The 20207-nt window shown below is 47.4% G+C and overlaps 1 protein-coding gene across 5 annotated transcripts in view; it reads right to left on the bottom strand.

Annotated features, from left to right (window-relative positions):
- The window catches only part of fam222aa (family with sequence similarity 222 member Aa), a 45462-nt gene extending 37180 nt beyond the window's left edge, over positions 1–8282 (bottom strand). For all 5 annotated transcript variants that reach the window (XM_061768223.1, XM_061768224.1, XM_061768222.1 and 2 more), the window contains exon 1: positions 7422–8282. Coding sequence is in view for 1 of the 5 variants with exons in the window: in XM_061768220.1 (XP_061624204.1) it covers positions 7422–7424 (3 nt within the window). In the remaining 4 variants the exon portion in view is untranslated. The remainder of the gene's footprint in view (positions 1–7421) is intronic.
- Between the last annotated feature and the right edge of the window lie 11925 nt (positions 8283–20207).

Genomic DNA, 20207 nt, shown 5'->3' with positions numbered 1-20207 from the left:
CTCTGGCCCTTGTTTCAAAGATTAATAGTATGCTGTCTTGGCGGAGAGGCAATCAGTGAGAAAAATGTGAAAACAAGGCAAAGAGGAGGGCGCATTGTCACAGTCGCCATCGGCCCGCCGCTGCTGTCAGTCACGGCAGACCCCAGCAAAAAGAGCGAATTTGAATGATGCAACGCAAGTCGGGAGGGAGCAGGCCATTTCCCCGCCATCGGCTGTTTGCTTCGACTTGGCCGCATGCATACGGTTCTTTTTATTGGGCTCTCAATCATGACTCTAATCTGTCGTAGAAAATGTATTCCTCGAAGCCGGGCTCTGTTTACAACAGAAAAACTGTTGAATATTAGCGATGTTCTTTATTCCGCTTGTCCATACGAGTGGCAAAATCATTCATCCATGTATGCGTTCATTAGAATGAGAATGTTTAGGTTTGACGTTGACATCGGTGAACTTGAGTCGCCAATAATTAGCCCTGCGAAATATTCAAATGAGTGAAGAAATGGAGCTCTATTTCCGACAGCGGAATAAGGGTGGAAAGCTTTAAGTGAGGCTACTTAAGAAAGCCAGGCTTTCTCTGGGGTTCAACTGACGTTACCTAGTTGAATGCGCAACTGCCTCTTGTTATCATTCGAACAAACAATAATCCAAAAGGCACAAGGATGACTTTGTGCGACGCTCTCAAAAGTGCAAATGTTCAGCTCATCCCTGTTTATTGCCGCAAAACAGCACGACAGGCGCTAATGACAGCCCCACAAGAGATAAAGGGGAATACATACAATAAAACGAGCTTTCTGCTGAAGGACTAAGAGGGGAAAACAGCTGCTGTCTCCCTTTTTCCGTCTGCTCATCCCACGAGAGGGTCCCATGCGAGCGCCCTGATCCGAGTTTGTGTCTGACAGAGGGGACCCGGGCTCTGTTCATCTCGCATGGCAACCCTCCTCCTCCTACTCAATCCCCGCACCGCCGCCTCCTGCCTCGCCGGGAGGGGGAGCGTGGGGCGGAGGGGCGTGGGCGGGGGCGGGGGCGGGGGGCTACATCAAGGAGAGACTCTCCCAGTGGGTTCCCGTCAGTTCCGGGCCATTGCACTTTGCTCGCTGGGATTTTGTGGAGACACACACCCAGGTGTGCGCACACACATATCCATGCACAAGCAAACGACTATTAATACGCAAGATAATGTGCCATGTTTTGTTTTTTTTGCCTTCTGGTCACATGCTTAAAAGTAGTCTCGGTACTTGGAACGTCTCATTGAAGACTTCCTTGTGAGTGTGAAATGAGAAGAGAGAAGAAAAAAAACCCCATCTCAGAGAGAGAGCTTGTTAAAGTGGCTAAAATGAGTTGCTAACGCTAAAAGCAGAGGCAGTCACACGCTTGATGCGGCCAAAAGGCATGACACACTTCCACGGTCTTTGGGGACAAGCTGAGAGCGACAAGCTGCCCTTGCGCGTTCGCGCTCTACAGATGTTGCCTCGGAGAGAGGCTGACTGGCTGGCTGCCGTGACAGCTGGACAGCTGTTCTATAGACGTAGGCGCAGAAGCATGGTGTGGAAATACGAAGGGGGCTTATAATAGCGTAGATCGGAAGTTCCCAGGACGTTCAAAGCTGTCACTTCCACCAATGGTGCGTGAGGAATCGGGAGAGGGGTACACAGCAGACTCCATTAACACGATCTCAAAAGGCTACGACGATGGAACAGATTTTGCAAACGACTTGTCATTTGTCAATCCATGAACACTACACCGGCTACTTGGCGTCAGCTGAAACATTTCATTGACTCCGTGACGTCCGTTTGAAGGCTCGTGACTTTTCATCATAAACATAAACCACTGGCATGCAAACATCGCAGAAGATTTCGTGAAAGAAGCGAGGAAAGAGTGCAACGCCAGAAAGGACAATTGGCTGACTATTAAACAAGCACTGACGTCCTGTGACGCAACGGAGGTTAGGTTGAAATGATATACCTTCATCCCCATACAATTGAAAACAAGTCAGCGGTAACCTGCTGCATAAACAAAGTACAGATCATGAATTGAACAGCGCGGAATGACGCCAGAACCTTCGCTTTTCCCGAGCATTCATTTTGCCGCTAAAGGTCGGCGATTTGTCCGACTCAATACAAATGTTCCGAAAACCAAGAGCTCGCAAGAGGGACGCTCCGCTCCGGTAGCCTGTGATCGCCCATCGAACTGCAAGCATGTGAACATGCAGGTTTGGCAGAGTTCAAAGGTTGGAAAACAGCAGCGATGTGGAGGGATACGCGGCGGCCCCGCAGTAATCCCGCTCAAACTCCACCGACTGCCGGCAAATGTGGAAAGTCAGCTGAGCTGACCTGCTCAATTTGAATGGCACTTTTTAATGGATGACAGTTGACTCCTAAAAATATACACGTGTTATTTGGGAAGAAAAAAGTCATTACTGCGGATGCACGATTGGAAGTGGATATGATATGGGCCGGTTTATTGCTAAGCAACCGCTCATTATCCTCCAGAGTGGGGCGAGGTGACCGGCCATCCGTCTAACTCTGGTGGCTCGTCTAGCTCCTGTGTGTGCCCCCCCCCACGGCCCCCCCTTACCCCATGCAACCGCATCCCCGCTCTCGCCCTCTCTGCTGTCTCCCCGTCCGAATACAAACAGAGATAAAGAACGCCGCAATCGCTCTTGACACACAAATAGGTTAACACAATAAAGCCGGCTTTGCCTGGCTCACTCGAGGGAGGAAAGCAATTCCAGCGGCAGGCAGGAGGTAATAAAACAGGGCTAGGGGTGTGTGCGCGCGTGCGCGAGCGCAATACATGTCCTCGTGTCAGTGTTCCTATGTTTTTGTATGTGAGTGGAAGCAGGCACCCGAGTTCTTTGGCCTCAGGGTCCAATATCGTCTGGATTTCCAACCTTTTCCTTGACACAAATTCCAGGCTCCTCCATCATTTCGATGGAGGAAAATGGAGTTTAATGCCGCCGACAATATGGCTGACTTGCACCAGTCCAATGTAAATACATAAATGGGCCCATGTGGGACTTTGAAACAGTCTCCAGCTTGGTTCAACTTCACCAAGTCAACTGAATGGCTTTTATCCCCGCTCCAAATCTCCGGAGGTTTAGGAAATGGTGCCGCATTCACGCTCAACTTCTGGGAAAGAAGCGGTGTGGTGGCTTCTGCGATGACACCCCATACCAGAAAACCTCCTTTTCTGCAGTCAGTGGAAATTTCAATCGAGTAATGGCCTCTTTTTGCCACAGACACAAACTGTCTGCGGGAGGTGTGTCACGCGTTGGGAACAATATCAAATGCAACCAGCCAGCAACGGTGCACCCGCTGGTCAGCATAATTTGGCGATACGGAGCGAGCGAGAGGAGAACATTGAAGTCAATAGCTAATTCCTACACTGACTGCAGTATAATCAAAGGCGTTGAACCTTGATGCATCCGTGCGGCGCCTGTTTCTCCCTGCGGGCGAATATAGACGGATGACGTGGCAATACACGGCGGCGTGAGGGCGGACAAACCCCAATTAGAGCATCTGCAAATGTGCGTTGTTGTTGTTGTTGTAATATTTATGACATATGGAACAGGACGGCCACTTGTTAACGTCAGCATCCTCCCCATTCTCAGGTAATCAAACGGCATAGATTTTGTCAACAGGGAATCATTTACAAAAGCATGAAGAGGAAATATCTTATCTGTCTGATGTATTTCCTGCTTCTGCAGAAAGATACAAAGCCTGAGGGGGGGGGGGGGGGGGGGGGGGGGGGGGAGCGGCCGGCCAAAATGCAGCGAGATGGAGATTAGGGTGATGTGCAGTTCCTTGTTCCATTAAAGTTTGATCTTCCTCAATAGCCGAGGAGAATCAGATATCACCCATTCAAGATTAAAGTACACCACCACAGAGGGGGGAGATTAATCGGAGGCCTGCAAGAGATTCAAAAATGTTTTTTAAAAAAAAGCAGCCTCGCTTCTGGCACGGAAAAAAACAGGGGCAACAAAGAGTTTGCCAGATAATGTGAAACACAGCAGGGCACAACGGTGAATCAAGCAGCACGTATACGGGCCTCCACAAAACACGCGTGTGTGTCAAAGCGTAGCCTTGACTGAGACGCAGTAGCCGGAGAGCAGCGGCGGGGCCAAAAGCGCTCGGGGTCGAAGAGGACACGTGGGGGATTCTCCCGCGTCGCTCGCCGTCCTCGAGCCTCGCCGAGATCGATGATTTCGCAGCAGCCCGCGCCGTCACCCGGAACAAATCAATGTGAGCGTGAGGAAGGCGGGAGAGGCATTGTTTTTAAGGAGAGCAAATTCGCAGTTGGGGAGCGTGTCAGATTGGTTTTTATCCTTCAGCCGGGAACACTTCGGAAGGAGCACGCCCGCCGTGCCCTTGCCTGGCTCACTGGGACGGAGAGGCAGCTAAGATCGCTCAAGCTCTCAAGCGCATCACTGCACCTGAACGAGTCAACGAGCTGGTACGCTCAAAGGTACAGACGTTTAGGCGTGAAGAAGAAAAACAAATGTTACTTTGGGGCGTCTACTGATTAGCCCTACGGAGGTGATTGTACCATGAAGGAGGCACATGGCCTCATCTGAAAAGCACACGAGCTGTTTTAGACGATACAAAAGGCACCTTTCCATATTAAAGGCTACACATGAAGCGAGAGGTCCGCCGGGACGTGACTTCCATTCAGCCAGACGGAATGCGAGAAGGGAGGGGAGAGGTCAGGGGCTCGATGTGCGCAAACGTGCCAATGGACGACCGTCATCTGGAGTGCAATTCCCATTCTTGTGCCCGCTGTGACATGTAGCTGATTTGTTTTCCTGCCAATGTCCAGTATAACGGCACTGCACCGCACCGACTTGTTAATAGCTAAACGGTCAGAAACAAGAAACATTTCTTGGTCCGACGGAGGTACGTTCTACACCGCACTAAACACCAAATCTTTTCTGTGGCCTCACAAAAGCTACCAATCGAAGCGGAATGGCAAACCCTCTGATTAGCCCAAGAAAAACTTGGGCTGCTGACAAAAATACGCTTCGCTCGCAGCGGCCCCGAAGCGGCATTTGACCCCGACGTCCCGGAAACACCGAGCATATGGGGCGGAGAATCCGAGGCGCCGGTCTGAAAGCGCAGGGTCAAGCACCCGCTGCTAAAATGGAGCTATGGCGGTGGAGGTATTGCCGCTAACTATGCGTAGGACAAGGCAACGATGTCGTGTCGGGTTGCCTCTGCCTCTGCCCCTGCAGCTGATCGGAGGAGACCTTCGCAAACACACAAACACACAAACACACACACACACAACCCACCCATGTCAGCTCACATCCTGATTTCCCGACGGCCGCTTGAAGGGTGTGTCGGTCCCACCGCGGCGATGAGTGCGTAATGCTTTTGTTGTATGCCTTTGCATGTCTGTCTGTCTGTATGGTGGAGAGTTATGGGAAAATCATACAGTAAAAAGAAGGGCAAGGACGTGTGTCTCTTTTCTCTTTTGTCTTGGCTTTGCCTGTGTGTGAAAGTTTTCAGGAAATGAAACCCTTTGATCAAGAGTCTAATGAGCTGCTTTGTCTGCTGATGTTTGCTAGTTAAAAGATATATTTCCGCCCGCCCGCTTCAACGGCGTCGTGCTTTCCGTGATGTCTGACGTCTCGAGAATGTACGGACAACAGATGCGTCCTCAACGTTATTAATCAGCGTTAAAAAGCGCCGTGACTATTTTCGTCATCTTGATTGCGAAAACGAGATCGGCTGCCTCCGGGTAGCTGTTGAGACAATCGAACCGTGCGAGGATTAAAAGAAGAGATTCATATACAGAGCAGGAAATTCAACTTCAGCAACTTCAACGACATTCGAGAGTGCTGAGAGTCTCTTTCCACTGCAGGCGGCGACATTAATAAGCACGGAATATGTTAAGGCGCCCGAACTATCAATCAACCAAACTGATGTGTAATTGAAGAAAAGGCGCGGCTTCTTCTTTTTCTTTTTAGCGCATTAACTTGGTCGGTGTGCTGCTCAAATATTCTCAACGGCAGATCTCCGAGATACGGAAAACCAGCGAGCGGGACGCTTGCAAAAGCGTATTTTGAATACATTATTTGGGGAGGACATGTTTTTTTCCAGCGTTTCGATCGCAATGGCCGAGATTTGGAAGAGCTCCGCTTTAAGAGCAGTTGTACAAAGTGTGTTTTCGGTCTGCAAAATGAAGCGTACGAGTACAACAGAACTTCGTCTCCTTCCGTAGGGGGTCAGGGCACAACTGAGTTATGATACTGCTTTTCATACGCTTGTATGATTGACGAAAAATGGCGCCGCATGCCGTATCGAAACGCTACAAGTATTATTACATCGCGGTTCATTTTTTTGGTCACTTGAATAACAAGTCAACAATGTGACTTGTTACATTACCTTTATAGAGTTCATAAAGGCTTTCCGATGGCAACAGATCAATTACATTTCCATGAAAAGAAATGGATTTTTAGATCAGAAGGAATCGGAAAGCTGACCGGCATTTGTGGAGAGCAAAACGAGACACCGGTTGCAGCGGTCGGCCACCCGAAGCTCTGGAGTGAGCTTAGCCAAGAAAGGTAATTCAGTGACCTAGATATTACAGCTTCTCCGTCACGCTGTAACAACCATCGTGTTGAGTTAAGACAGGCGCTATGCCGGGGAGACGATTTGTTTAGGTGAGGAGCAGCCGCAGAGCTAATATGAGCACAATTTGCTCAGCGGGGTCGGAGGCGCAGAGTGGAGGAAGTCAATGAGGCAGTGCAGCCCCCTGCCTCATACATCACCGGATGTTTGATTGTTAATGCGGCCAGGAAGGCTCCGTGGCAGGTGCCCTGCGTGGCCGGGGGGGGGGGGCATATTACATATTACAGACCCGCTCCAGTCGTACTGCGAGGATAATGTTCGAAGGTGTGTGGAGCCTTTTTCACGGCATAAGGAACACTTGCAGCAACTCATCTACAGTGCAGTTCAAAAAGGCCGCCTGGGCAACGAGCATACTGTGGATTTCGTTCGGTGGGCCTGCCTGCCTGCTGAAGTGCTCGCAGGAATCTCAAAATGCTCACGAGGTCTTCGTCGCGAGTCACACATAAGGACGCATTGGAGATCTATGCTCATCGTCGTCATCGTCATCGTCATCCTCCTCCTTGGGAGCGAGCGAAAAGTTTGACAGTTGGACGCGCACATCTGCCGTCCGAATGCGGGGAGGCGATAAACGCACATCCGGTGGGTCCGCGAACACTCCGGGTTGATGGCAGCACGAGCGTGGCGCGTTCGGATCGGTACCGGCACACTTCGGAGTGGCTCCTGGAGCCGTCCGATTTACGACACCAAATCATATTCTTATTATTATGATGATGATGATGATGATTATTGCGGTGGAAAAAGGGGGAGCCCTCGAGGCATGATTTAAGATTAAGAATACAAATGGAATATATTTACCATCAATTGTTGCGCCGTGCAGACTAGAGCTCCATGCAGACGGAAAACATTGAGCGAGCAAGCTGTGCGCTCCCAATTAGAAATGCTTCCTTCCTTCCTTTTTTTTGTTGCTCAAATCCAGCAGCGTCGATGTCAAACGGAGATGAAGTTTATCCTCCTCTTCCTCCTCCACGACCCGTTGCGATTTCAATCCCACTCTTGACAAGCTTTTTGAACATTTCTCGGATCGTCTGCCAATTTTGTGTTGTGTTTTTTTTTTTTCCCAACGGAGGGCAAAGGGTGCACAAACAGGTCCTCGGCGGAACAATTGCGCAGCGCAAAGTGCGCGTCCCTGGGTCGCGTTTACATTTCTCTCGCCGCTATCTCCACACGACGAGGCAGTTCGCGGATGTGACGCGATGAGCAGTATTCCGGCAATTCCAAGAGAGAGAGAGAAAGATCCCAGCTCGTTACGCGTCGGTTTCAAGTGGTCTAAAAATGATTTAGTCAAATGTGAGCAATCCCGTGCGAACGGCGCAATGACGCAACTCACAATCGAGACTGCAAAAAAGATTCGAATAAAAGGAGACTCTTCGAGCGCTGGTGGGAAAAGGAAAAGGAAAAGGAAATCCCGGTGATCCGTCTCCGCTCGCTCCGTCACTTTCTCCCCTCGAAGATGTTTTTTGCCTCCGCGTCCAGCCGCTCTCGGGCACTGACCTCACCCCGTGCTGCTTCTCTTTGCTGCGTGAAACCCATCAAGTAGGAGGGGTGGGAGGGGGAGGGGGAGGGGGATGGGGGGGAAAGCCAATTTAAATTTAAAAAATAAAAATAATAATAAATAAATTGGATTTGGCAGCTCCGGGATGCTGCGATCCCGCCCTGGTGCCGAGCTGCTGAGACTGACAATAACCCGGAACGCTGCAGCCCGTCAGGCTGCACGGACCGCCCACCGACCAATCGGCGAAGCCGGCCAACGCAAACGTTCCCACGGCTCGGCCAATCACCGATAATTGACGGCTGTTACCATAGAGATGCATGGCGTCCGAGCGTCTGAAACCACGTTGTTTACTGGCGTAAAAAAATCCAAATCAAAACATTTTTAAAATGCGATGCGTCTAATATTAATTGGTGTGGCAGAATGCAGATGGAGATCTTTAATCAGCATTTTAGAGCGTCATCCATCTTTCAGCAACACTTAGGTTAACTGTGACGTCGTTTATTGGGGACAAGACCGAAAACACAGAAATAAAGGACTCCTATGCAACCGCAACCGCAAAGCAGCCAAATCCGGCTGCCCAACACGTGAAACTAACTCGTTTTAAACTCACAAATAGAGCCTTTTGGGGGTTTTTTTTGCACATAGGTTGCGATATATTTTGAAAACATTCTGATTTATTGACCTCGAATACAAGTCCTGCGCATCGGGCCTTTACGAAGCTCGTTACTACGATTGGCGTATTCATCATTTCACGATGTTTCGGCTATTATTGTGGTGGCAGTGGCCCAAAATTGCATTCGCATCATTTTGCTCTCTGCCAGCCTGAGCAGAATTTGTTGCGGGGCCGCCCTCCCGACATGTTCACGTGTCCAAACACAATTCTCGTGCTTTTTGTGGGACCCTCAATGGCCACTGGGTCCCGAGGAGCGGCGGAGTTTGCTTGTGCCTCTGCTTTTGTAAAGTGCATTGAAACAAACGGAGCACCGGTATTGTTAGAAATATGAGTATAGTGGTTTGAACATGTGTTGAAGTCAACGAGTCCTGTAATATAGGGGAATCATTCTCTGAATCAATTCTAATTTTCAAGTGCACTACTTAAAAATAAATGGATTCACCTATAATGTGGTGGAAATGAAGGTTTTGTTTGAAGCAGAGCCAAAAACATGTAGTACTCAAGTAAGTCCAAATAGTCAAATAGTACTCCAATAATACACATAATCCCAGGTATTCAGTGAAAAACTACTAATGTACAGGAACTTGTAACTTTGCGTGAACATCAAACAGATCAATAGATCAAATAGGAATATGCAAATTCACTGTTTTTTACATTTTTTAAACTCAAATCAACTAAATTCATCCATAATAAATCGTTTGTTTACACACAGAAAAGGCGGATTCAGCCACATTTACCCATTTGACTTCTGCCAACTTCCATCTTTATCTTCAGCGGTGTGCATGCATACATTGCGCAACGCTTCCCACGAAGAACTCCAGCAGGTCCGATTGGGTGGCAGGAGCGCCAATTTACAATTCCCGCGCTGTGCTCGTCCTGCCGGTTTTATCACACGGATCGTTCCATTTTGCAAACGCCGACCAAGGAAACTCTTGCGTACGTACGTTTCTCAAGTTCCAAGTCAAGACACAAATGACAGACGCAGGATGTTGTTGTTGTTGTTTTCCCCCATAGAGCAGCGCATCAATCCATCCATCCATTTTCTGTAAGGCTTCTCCTCGCTGAGGTCACGAGTGAGCCGGAGCCCATCTGTAAACATTTTTGCCGTGTTTCATTTTGAAAACGTTCGTGGTCATGTGACTGCCATGCTGAGTTTGATTAGTCCATCAGTGACTGTAACAATCGCATTTCAAAAGCCCGTTGCATTAAAACTATTCGGACAAGTACAGTTTATCCCAAAAGTTACTTAACGAAATGTAAGGGGCTAACTTTAGCTTGTTACCACCCACCTCTGATTTAAAGGTGCAAAATAATGTGATGTTGCTGGACTTTTCTAAAGGAAATTCCATCCTACTTTGGGAATGACTTCCAAAAATGTGACAAAACTACGACTTCACTTAAAGTTGCAAAGTTCCATCACACACACACACACACACACACACCTCCGTCCCCCCCCGCCCCCAAAAATGTCACAAGCGGCCTTGGATGCTTTTTATCTTCGTCGTCTCCCGTCCACCGCACTGGGCCGCAGACGCCCAGGGGGGGGGGGGGGGGAAGGACGAGCGATCACACGTCACGGCCTCATAATAAGCTGACGCCGGGAAGTGGGTGATGCAGCACTCAGCTTATGCCAGCGCTGATAAGCGCCTGAAAGTATTACCTCGCTCCAAGAAATCCATTGTGAGCCAGGTCATCAATTCTGCCCTATCTGATTGCTCCCCAATGCCGGCCGGGCACAGATGCATGTCGACATGCATCTGGCCTCTCTGCCTTTGAAATTGTCTTTCGGACTTGCACTTTCATGTAAAAGCAGAACCTCTTAGGAGAGAGAGCGCTCACACGTGTCGCACACGGCCGTGGTATTTTCCGAGAAAAAGTCAAACATGAAAGGTGGGAACATTGGCAGAACAATAGAGTGCCCACGTCCGAGCCGTATTAGCTTCGATCCTGCCTACGCCCTCCTTGCTGCCGAGCGTATAACCAAGCCCGCGGATTCCAGTCCTGTCACATATCGTGTGAGGCTTTACCGTACATCGAACACATGAACAATCAATCGACAAGTCATTTGATTAGCTGAGAAGCAGATGAGTCGACAAACATTCGAGGCACGTGTACGATGGTTTGATTAGCGCACGGCCAATACGAAGCAGATTGGACACAAATTCGCCGTGAAAACACTCAGCTGTTCCAATCCCCCGAGGCGGCATGAGGGCACATAAAAACAATGAATTATTTATGGGGGAGACGAGCGAAACATCACAGTGGATAATTGACTGTGGGCTATATTATAAATGGAGCTTTCAAAAGAATATATCTGCCAGATATCGTTGCTGGTGACCCGCCGCAGAGCCTGCAGATCGGATGGGAAATTGTAATGGATAGCGATGAGCTTTTCATTCGAACAACAGCATGAGAGCGAATTGGGCCTCCTTCTCTCATGTGATCAAAGCCACCGCTGGCTGCTTTGTCGCTCGCTGTTCAGGTATCAGAATGAAAGCGCTTCCAATCGGGGCAGCATTGGGCATGCCTCTATTTAAAAGCGAGCTCACAATAAATCCATTCAACACATCCACTCTAGCCTCTGTTTGAACAGCGCATCTCATAAACAAAGCTCTTTTACACCCCATCCAGGGCCAACATTAGCGTCTGGCCTTGAACTGCCTGCCTAGTGTTGTTCCAAGTGTGTTCCTGAAAGTGAACTCGCTTTAAATGAGCAAACTTTCCACACACAGCAAAGTAAATCAATGGCAACAGAGGCATGGGAAAAAGAGATAGCATTGATTTATCTGCCATTGATTGTCGAGGACCGCCGCATTGTGCCCCGCGGGCCGAGTGCGTGCTGTCTGCCAAGGGGATGAATCTGTAAAGGTGTCAGGTGGTTAGAGGACACGAGAGGTTGGAGGCTGAGCTTAGGGCACCCACGGGTGGCAGGCAAGGAAAAGTCGCCTGGAGTTCCCGCTCCCACAAGGGCAAGGGGGATCGAGCAGAATACGACTCGATAAGACGGTATATGGGCAAGGGATTCGATCTTCGTGACGTTCCCTTCAGTGTCAACATTGAGAAAAGAGCTTCAGATAGGACAGATATGAGGTTTTTTTGATATGGCTGGAGGAGGTCTTCATTATGAGAAATTCCTTTTTGATTTAGTTGAAGAAAGTTTTCTCACATCAATTTCCATGTCTAGGATAGGCAAGTTAATATGTGGGCACTGTCTCAGAGAGGTGTAGAGTTTGGTGTCATCTGCATAGCAGTCAATACCCCCCAAAAAATCTTTCCTAAGGGAAGCATTCAGATGATGAATAAGCAGGGATCTAAAGTGGACCCCTGGGGGACCCCGACAGAGCGGGGAGCAAGGGAGGAGGAGGCTTCACCTAACCTTAACCAGAAAGGTTGATTTGACAGATACCATGTAAACCAGGGTGCCACGGTGACCAACTGGTAAGCACAGTTCTGAGGACCCGAGTTCAAATCCGGCCTCGCCTGTGTGGAGTTTACATGTTCTCCCCGTGCCTTCGTGGCTTTTCTCCGGGTACTCCGGTTTCCTTCCACATCCCCAAAACATGCACGGTAGGTTGATTGAAGACTCTAAATTGTCCGTAGATGTGAACGTGAGTGTGAACGGTTGTTTGTTTGTATGTATGTATGTGCCCTGCAATTGGCCGGCGACCGGTTCAGGGTGTACCCCGCCTCTCGCCCAACCATAGCCGGGATAGGCTCTAGCACGCCCGCGACCCGAGTGAGGAGAAGCGATAGCGAAAATGGATGGATGGATGGATGGAAACCAGGCCGATGCCACATCACTGACACCAGTACTGCGTCACTGGCTTTGGTCAATTGTTGGCTATTGACTTGTACAAATGCTGGCTGTTGGGTTTTCGTGGCATCAACTATTCACATACCATATTTGGTTATGCCAAATTTCTGAAACCTCAAATATATTGTCCGTTATCTCATCTGTATCAGCCACAATAGGGCAAGCAATGATCGATGATCGGTATCAACCGAAAAAGTAGTCATTGTGCATTACTACTTATGATATTAGGTGGCTACATCACATATGTAACACAAGAGCCTTATTTGAAATGCGTTTGAGTTCGTTCAGTGTGGAGGGAGAGGCAGTTGGCTAAAAGAAGAGTAAGCATGGATAAATCCTTCTGTTGCAAGCTTGACAAGAAACGTATATTTTGTAATACTTTATGTCTGGCTTGGCCAATAGATGCGGAGACTTCCTACTGACGGCCAGATGTTGATACGAGGGCAAGCCAGGACAAAGATCAGCGACCAGAGCAGCGAATGAAGAAATACTCCTTCACTTACATAAACGGAAGTCTTTCCAACATCCTTCGTGCCTGTTGGAAATCTGAAATGTTAGCCGACACCAGCGGGGATTTGTGCCGCAATCCTGCTTTGTTCCAAGACATCCTCTTACCAAATAGTATTGCCACGCCAGCATAAACGACAGCTAGCGAAAGTAGCATTTCCCGGTAGGGTTTGTATCAGGACATCACTTCTGGGAATCGTCATAGCGACGGTTGACACTGTCAGAATAATAAGAAGTGAAAACAAGTTGTGGTTTCAGGTTCAATGGTATTTTGTTTCCAAATCAAAAAATGCTCATGTGGGTCAAAACAAGGCTCAAATGATCGTGTTCCTATTTCTTATGTCATTAGATGAGGATTTCTTTTTGCTGCCAAAGGTTACAGCGACTTACTGTACGCTATCCCCCACTGACTCATACTTTGTTGCTACGCATCTACATCATTTTGGGGGAAATTTCTTATTTCACTTTTGGATGATGTGTTTTCATAGGACAGGATTTCCGGGTCTTTCGTCCACATCGTCTTCAAAACACATTTAAGTTTCCTCTTACTCACGACATTCGCTGGCATTTCACACAAACGAAAAGCTGCACTGAGCAGAGTCATCTTCTTTGTGTTAATCGCTTTGCAAAGTCGTTTTCTTTCAAGGTTCACAACGAGGGCCTGTCGGAAGCTTGCTGTTGTTGTTTTCTTTGACTATTTTCTTTGTCTCTTTAGTTTTCCGTGTGACCGGCCCGAGACGAGACGGCGCCTGCAGCCTCAACAGCCGTGAGCAAACGCACGCACTCGAGTGACGGTTGAGGCCGTGTCTCGGACTTTGTGTTTGAAGGAAGTTGCAACAATTGCTGCTCACTAGAAATCCAATTATAGTATGTTTTATTATGCAACCCGTGTGCACTGCAGAAGTGGAGAATGTTTCTGACATTGTCTTGATTCATTTGATTCTACTGACGTTTCACAGTCGTATCAGCGTTGGTGCTTTGCGAAAGACCTCACTTGAGAAATGATTTGTGAAATATGCACCCTGACAAGATTATTTCCAGAATTTAAATGAAAACCGGATACCTCAGACAAAGCCTACAGCTGACCGAAGATGAGATGCGGTTTATCTCACCTTGTCAGCTCATATGTCTCCATTACAAGGAAGCGGAACCGTGCCGGTGTGGTGAGGTCATACGCAGTGTCACAGCACTCACACCACCTGGGACTGTTAAACCTCATTGGCGCTCTTGCTCCTTGCAAAAAAACTCTGGAGATGTGAATGCATTTGGGAAGTTATATTTCAGAACCTGGAAGAGGTTTTAGCTGCCGATTGGAAAATCGAACAATCGCAACTCAGGAGAAAAATGCCACGAAAATCACACACGCACGCACGCAGAGCAGCTGTTTGAGGCAGGTCTGCCAAGAACACATACCCTGCTCGTGTTGCTTGAGAGCTTCACAAGTCGGCGAGTCAGCTTGGAACTGGTGCGTGTGACAGGCGAAGGTCCGACGCATGCGCTCAGAGAGCACCTTATTTCATTAAAGACATCAAAGACAGGCGGAGTCCGGCACCCACCCTACTACGAACAAATGTTTTGCTGTGCCACACCTTCAAAAACCGCCTGAGGCTTGTTCATCATCGTGCATAACATTAGGTACACCTGCGCAATCCATTGACATCCAACAGACAAACTTTCTGGAAAAGAAGAAAAAATTCAGCCTGTACGATTTCATCTTAGTTCGACAGTATAAGGAGCCTTGCGAATGACATGAGTCAGCAAGGGTCAATTAAAAGGGTAGAAGTGCCTAATAATAATAATAATAATAATCACATTTCTATATATATATATATATATACACCCCCATAAAAGGGTAGATACAATACGTAATAGAAAGATTTCCACATGCGTCGAGGGTCGAGGGACGCAATTGGCTTTGTGTAATGTGTTCCACCGCAAATGATTTGGCGGAGCAAAAAAAAAGAAATTCTTCCGTATTCATGAGCTGACACGGCCACTAAGTAAAACATTTTGGGTTCATAAAAAAGTTTGAAGAAGCACTCCCAAGGTCAACTTTTCTTGAAAGCTTTCATTGAAATAATGACCATTCAGTGAGCATGTTTTATTTTGTTAAACTCCTAAAGTCAGTCCAATGTCACAGCTTGCATTAATCGTAGCTTTTAAGCATTACTTTCATTTCCGAGTACTTATGACTGCAAAATAATAGCTAAAAATAGCTTTTTAACATTTGGATTCCCCAAAAAGTTTGCCATCGTAGCTAACAACTAACACTTGAACATGCTCTCTCTCGCAAGCTACAGAAAAGCTAGGCATTTATTCTTGAATTTCTCAAGCTTCTTAACTTTAGAGCCCTTTCTCGCCAAGTCGGACCCCGCCGTCCTCTCGAGCTCGGCTCGGCCCAATTTTTGATCGCCTTCCATCAGCTCCGACTGGGACTCCAGAAGTCCCTCCTTCCGTCCCCAAAACACATTCTCACACACCTACGCGTGTGCACGCACACGCTCGTCTGATCTTTTTCGGACGGGGGCGCAAGGCGGGACAAAAGCTGTCGAAGCGAAGAAAGGTTAGGGTTCGAGGCTTCGGACAACGGGACGCTTTGCCCCTGGTTTCATGATTGGGCCGTGTTTAATTGGAACCAGACAGCTAATCACATTAGCGGCAACTCTCCGGCATCGCCACGAACGCTCGTGTCTCATTGAGTGCTCGCTCTGCAAACTTCAGTCCTTACAAATTGCCTTGGATGCAAGTGAACTTTAAGCAAAAATGACTGCGAAGTAAATGTGCCATCAGCAGAAAGACTTTGGCAAGCATAAACCTGAGGATGAAAGGGACAATAATACATATAATAATAATAATAATACAGATGGATATACATTCCTGGGAATGTAGAGCCTCGGACATGTTTCTCAAAGCTTATTGGCACGGATGTTTTCAGTCCCTCTAAGTAAAGGTCAAATGTTCCAAGTTTCACCATTTCCAAATAGGGTCAATACCAGATGGATTTGAGCAACAAAACGAAACGTCCGCCGTGCCAAATTCAATCACCGGAAAACCGGCTGTGAATTGAAAACGATGCGGACAATCTTTGTTGCACGACAGTGTGTTCGGGACGTGCAACACGTGTCTGGAATCAACAAAGTAGCAGACAGTGGTGGGAAGTAATTAGCTTAAGTACAAATATTTTGTTTCTGAAATCAAGCAGATTTGTTCAGGTATCAGGCAATACTTTGGTATTTGGTATTTTTCTGAAGACTGAATTTTGACTCCCAACATTTGAAGAAATTCTCTATGTTCTACTCAGCAAATAGGCTCATTCCTTTTTTGTGTCGTGAGAAATCACGAACATGATCAGCATCTAGACATGTTGATCATCAACAATAATGTGGACTTACATGCTACTATAGTACGTCTAGTAGCATAGTACGGCCTACGCAGTACCGTCGTAAAGCGACGTAAAGACGTGTCGTGATGTTGGTGCGTGTTGCGACCGACGCCTTCTCGTTAGCACACGCTTGCTGTTTGTGCATTATTGGACGTCACATTTTGGCTGCGGAGGTGAAGCTTCACTTAGTGCCGCTGCCGCGCGCTTGAAGTTTTGAACACTAGCGCTTGTTTTTTTCCAAGTCGCATACCTGCGAAGACTTTGGAAGACTGTGTCGGCTGATCCTGGCAGTCTTGGTGAACCTGCTAACCAACATAAACGGACAGATAGACAAAAACACAGTGCTGCATGAGTTTTCACATTCCAAAAATGGTTTGGCTTAACGTTTATGTTGACTTACTTCCGTTGTGGTATTTTGCTAATTGTCGAAACTCCTGCCCAGCGCAATCAGGTTGGATGAACAAAACACACGATTTCTTGCTCGGTTAAACTTTGGTGGAGGCGTCGACTCTTCCGAGCGCTGTTGTAGGAATCCAAATGTTCTCGAGCATGTCTGCTTTTAGTTAAGATTTGCATAAAGACAAAGGCGAAGGTGAAGATGCATTCTAATAACACCTTGACTTGAAGATTGCAGCGCGCACGCACGCACGCTCCCTTGACTTCTTCCAGCTGTTCCGTCTCCCACTTTCCTCCTGACTCATTTGTGCCTTTCTCTACGATTGCTTCTAACCTTTGACTCCACGCGCTACTCTTAATCCTTTTTTTGATTCAAGGAAGGATGTCGGCTGAATTATTCAGCATTCATATTTCCATCTTCATCACCGCCCCCCCCCCCCCCCAAAAAAAAAAAAACTGCCTTTCCTTCCCTCGATGCATTACCAGCCCATCTTCTTTGAGACCTTGCCAATCTATTAATCTAACTTGCCATTTACTGTCTTTTCTCTGCAGCTCTGTTAAAGGTTGGCTGCCTCTCCTCTCTCTCAGTCTGCCACTCAGTCTTTGTGTGCAAATCCCACATCTTTTACTCCCCCAGACTGAAATATTCAATTTGGATGCCATTTGTTTCACAGTTGGCAATATGGGATATGTGCACTGCCCTTTGTGTAAACTGGGGTTCTAATCACCAAATGCACTCACCCTTCACCCGGACGAGGGCTCATTTTGCCCTCTCCCGAAATGCATTTACTTTTCACATTTATGGTACTTACCGGATTGACACTGAAATAGTGCATGTACGGTATACATTCAGCCACCTTTGATCTTTCATTTTTATGTAGATAATGTTAAGGGAAACGCATTAAGTATTTTGGAAAACGAGGGTCCTGTTTTGAAGACCCACTCGAGAATTACGGCAATTGAAGACAGATGACAATTTGTCAATTATCTCATAATCATTGGAGTGTGATATTATCGTTATCTTGAGTAAATATTGTTCGTATATCGCTAGGATATTAAAGTGACTTTCGGCTTGTCATGAGTGATTAATTCATCCTCTTATATAATGTCAATTGTTGGTGTTAACCTCATCAGCATAAGACGGGGGGGGGGTACTCAGTAGGCGGCCCCCGGGCGGCATCCGGCCTGCTTGGCTGCCTATTTGTGGCCCCCCCAAACTGTTGCTGCCCTTTCCGAGATCAGTCGAGATAAGTCGTTCTCATAGTCTAGAATGGCCGCCGGCCGCACTTCGCTTCGCACGCTCGACCGGCCCATTTGTTGTGTACGTGAGGCCCGGGGCGCCTACCGCACGGCAGGTGCGCTTCGGCTGACAAATGTTTTCCTTTACGATGTGTTGCGGTCGGGGTCAGCGCGTTTCGCCCCGGACTTGTCTCCTTGCGAACAATACACAGACACGCAGCCTGTAAGCACGGCCCCAAAGTCGTTAGAATTTAGGTGCCCTAAGCGTGTGTTACTTTTGTGTCCCTTGGTATATTTGTTATGAAAGGAACCAATTCAGGCGGCTCGTGTATGGGCAGCGATGCAACGGTGACCGGCTGCAGCTCAGTCAGCAGCACGTGTGCCCGATTAGCAATTTGCTTCGACTGTGTGGGGTTTTTTTTTTTCCTCCTACAAACATTCATTGTAATTATGGTTTCACTCATAGGTTAGTGTTAGCTTAGTATGAGAGACTACTGTATTGTCCGAGGTACAAAATCTGGTTACGTCGGCGACATCGGAATGAAACTCCTGTAATTATAAGGCGCACCTTTGTGCACCTGCTCGATGTCTATTTAACGTCATTAGATGATTGCAACAAACGTCAATGCTCGTGTTGCAGATGTGTTCAACGATGACTCCCATTTTTTTTCTAAAATGAATTCAAGCATGCAAAATACAATCGCCAACAGTCGACTTAATGCACCATTCCCGCACAGCTATACTTCAAATATGAATGGATGATGGCGGCTCTTTCTGATCCCAGTCACGCACTCCACCAACTTAGCTCGAACAAACATTCATGCTTTCGGGCCCACCTAATCTCTGACGGAACACTTTCCGAGTCCTCAGGTAACAGTCCAACTGCAAACGGCGACAATCCGTTGCCCAGGGAACAAAAAATGCCCCCAAAAAAAAAAATATATATATATATATATATCAATAAATAAATACATCAATCAAGGAAGCAGTTCAAGCCACTTTCCACACCTGACTGTGACGGGATTCAGTTAAGGTAGAGAGCACTGGAACACTCTTTTCATTGGAGAGAAGGTCACCACAATCCAGAAGACATTAGAAGAAAAACGAGTTTGCATGACAACAACCCAACAACCCAACAACAACTCTTTGTTCTTGTATCAGGAGGAATTGATGGAAAGAGGAAAAAGGGGAACGACTCGTGTGGCAATGGCAAAGGAAATCTATTCGAGCTTGTGCGTACCCAGAGAGCCTCGCATGGGTATTTTCTCCTCGCTGGCTTTAGAACACCCTCCCTCCTCCTAATGGAAGGGAAGCCGAACAGATGGGACACAAATTGCACTTTCATACACCTCAAGGTTCAAGGCAATTTCCCCTCTGCGCCTGTGAAGTTCCCGGATTGCCTCTCCGTCCTGCGAGCCTTTCGCTAATCAAAGGGGTTTGGGTTTGTTCAGCGCCCCGACTTGTACACTCACGCACACGCACACACAAAAAGCACGCGCGACACGTGACCGCGACCACATACCCAGAAAAGCACTTTTGGCACTGGCCGCCGCTCGTGTTTGGACTCGTCATCTATGGGAATCATTTGAATGACGATGGTGGTACCATCAAGGTCGCTACTTCAAAAAACAGAGAAATGATGGATGTTAAACACAAATCTGATGTTTGCTCTTCAAGGCGCACCGACGTTACGATGTGCTTCATTTTCTGTAATAATATTATCCGCTATCGTTACTCATGCAAACGATGTGGCCGCTACAGCGATAGTATCACGATACAGCCGTATAAACAACAATATCAAAATATTCTTTGATCTTCTTGCACTTTAAGCTAACAAAAAAGTCAACGAAATGTAATTATTGAATACAAAACATTTTTCAGAACATAACCGAATTAGTGTTATGAAATACAAAAATACAACAGAAACAACAGTTACTAAACAGATTTAGCAGCAGAAATCGCAGCGATCACGATGTTATATGCGTGCATTTCGGGTTTTCTCATTTTTAAGCAGACATACTGAAAGTTTCAGAATGCATGCATAGTGAAACGGATAATTAGGCGGTGGGTTTACGTCT

The sequence above is a fragment of the Phyllopteryx taeniolatus genome, chromosome 3, assembly GCF_024500385.1.
Source record: "Phyllopteryx taeniolatus isolate TA_2022b chromosome 3, UOR_Ptae_1.2, whole genome shotgun sequence".
NCBI classification, from domain to species: Eukaryota; Metazoa; Chordata; class Actinopteri; order Syngnathiformes; family Syngnathidae; genus Phyllopteryx; species Phyllopteryx taeniolatus.
This window is presented reverse-complemented; position numbering and strand designations above follow the sequence as displayed.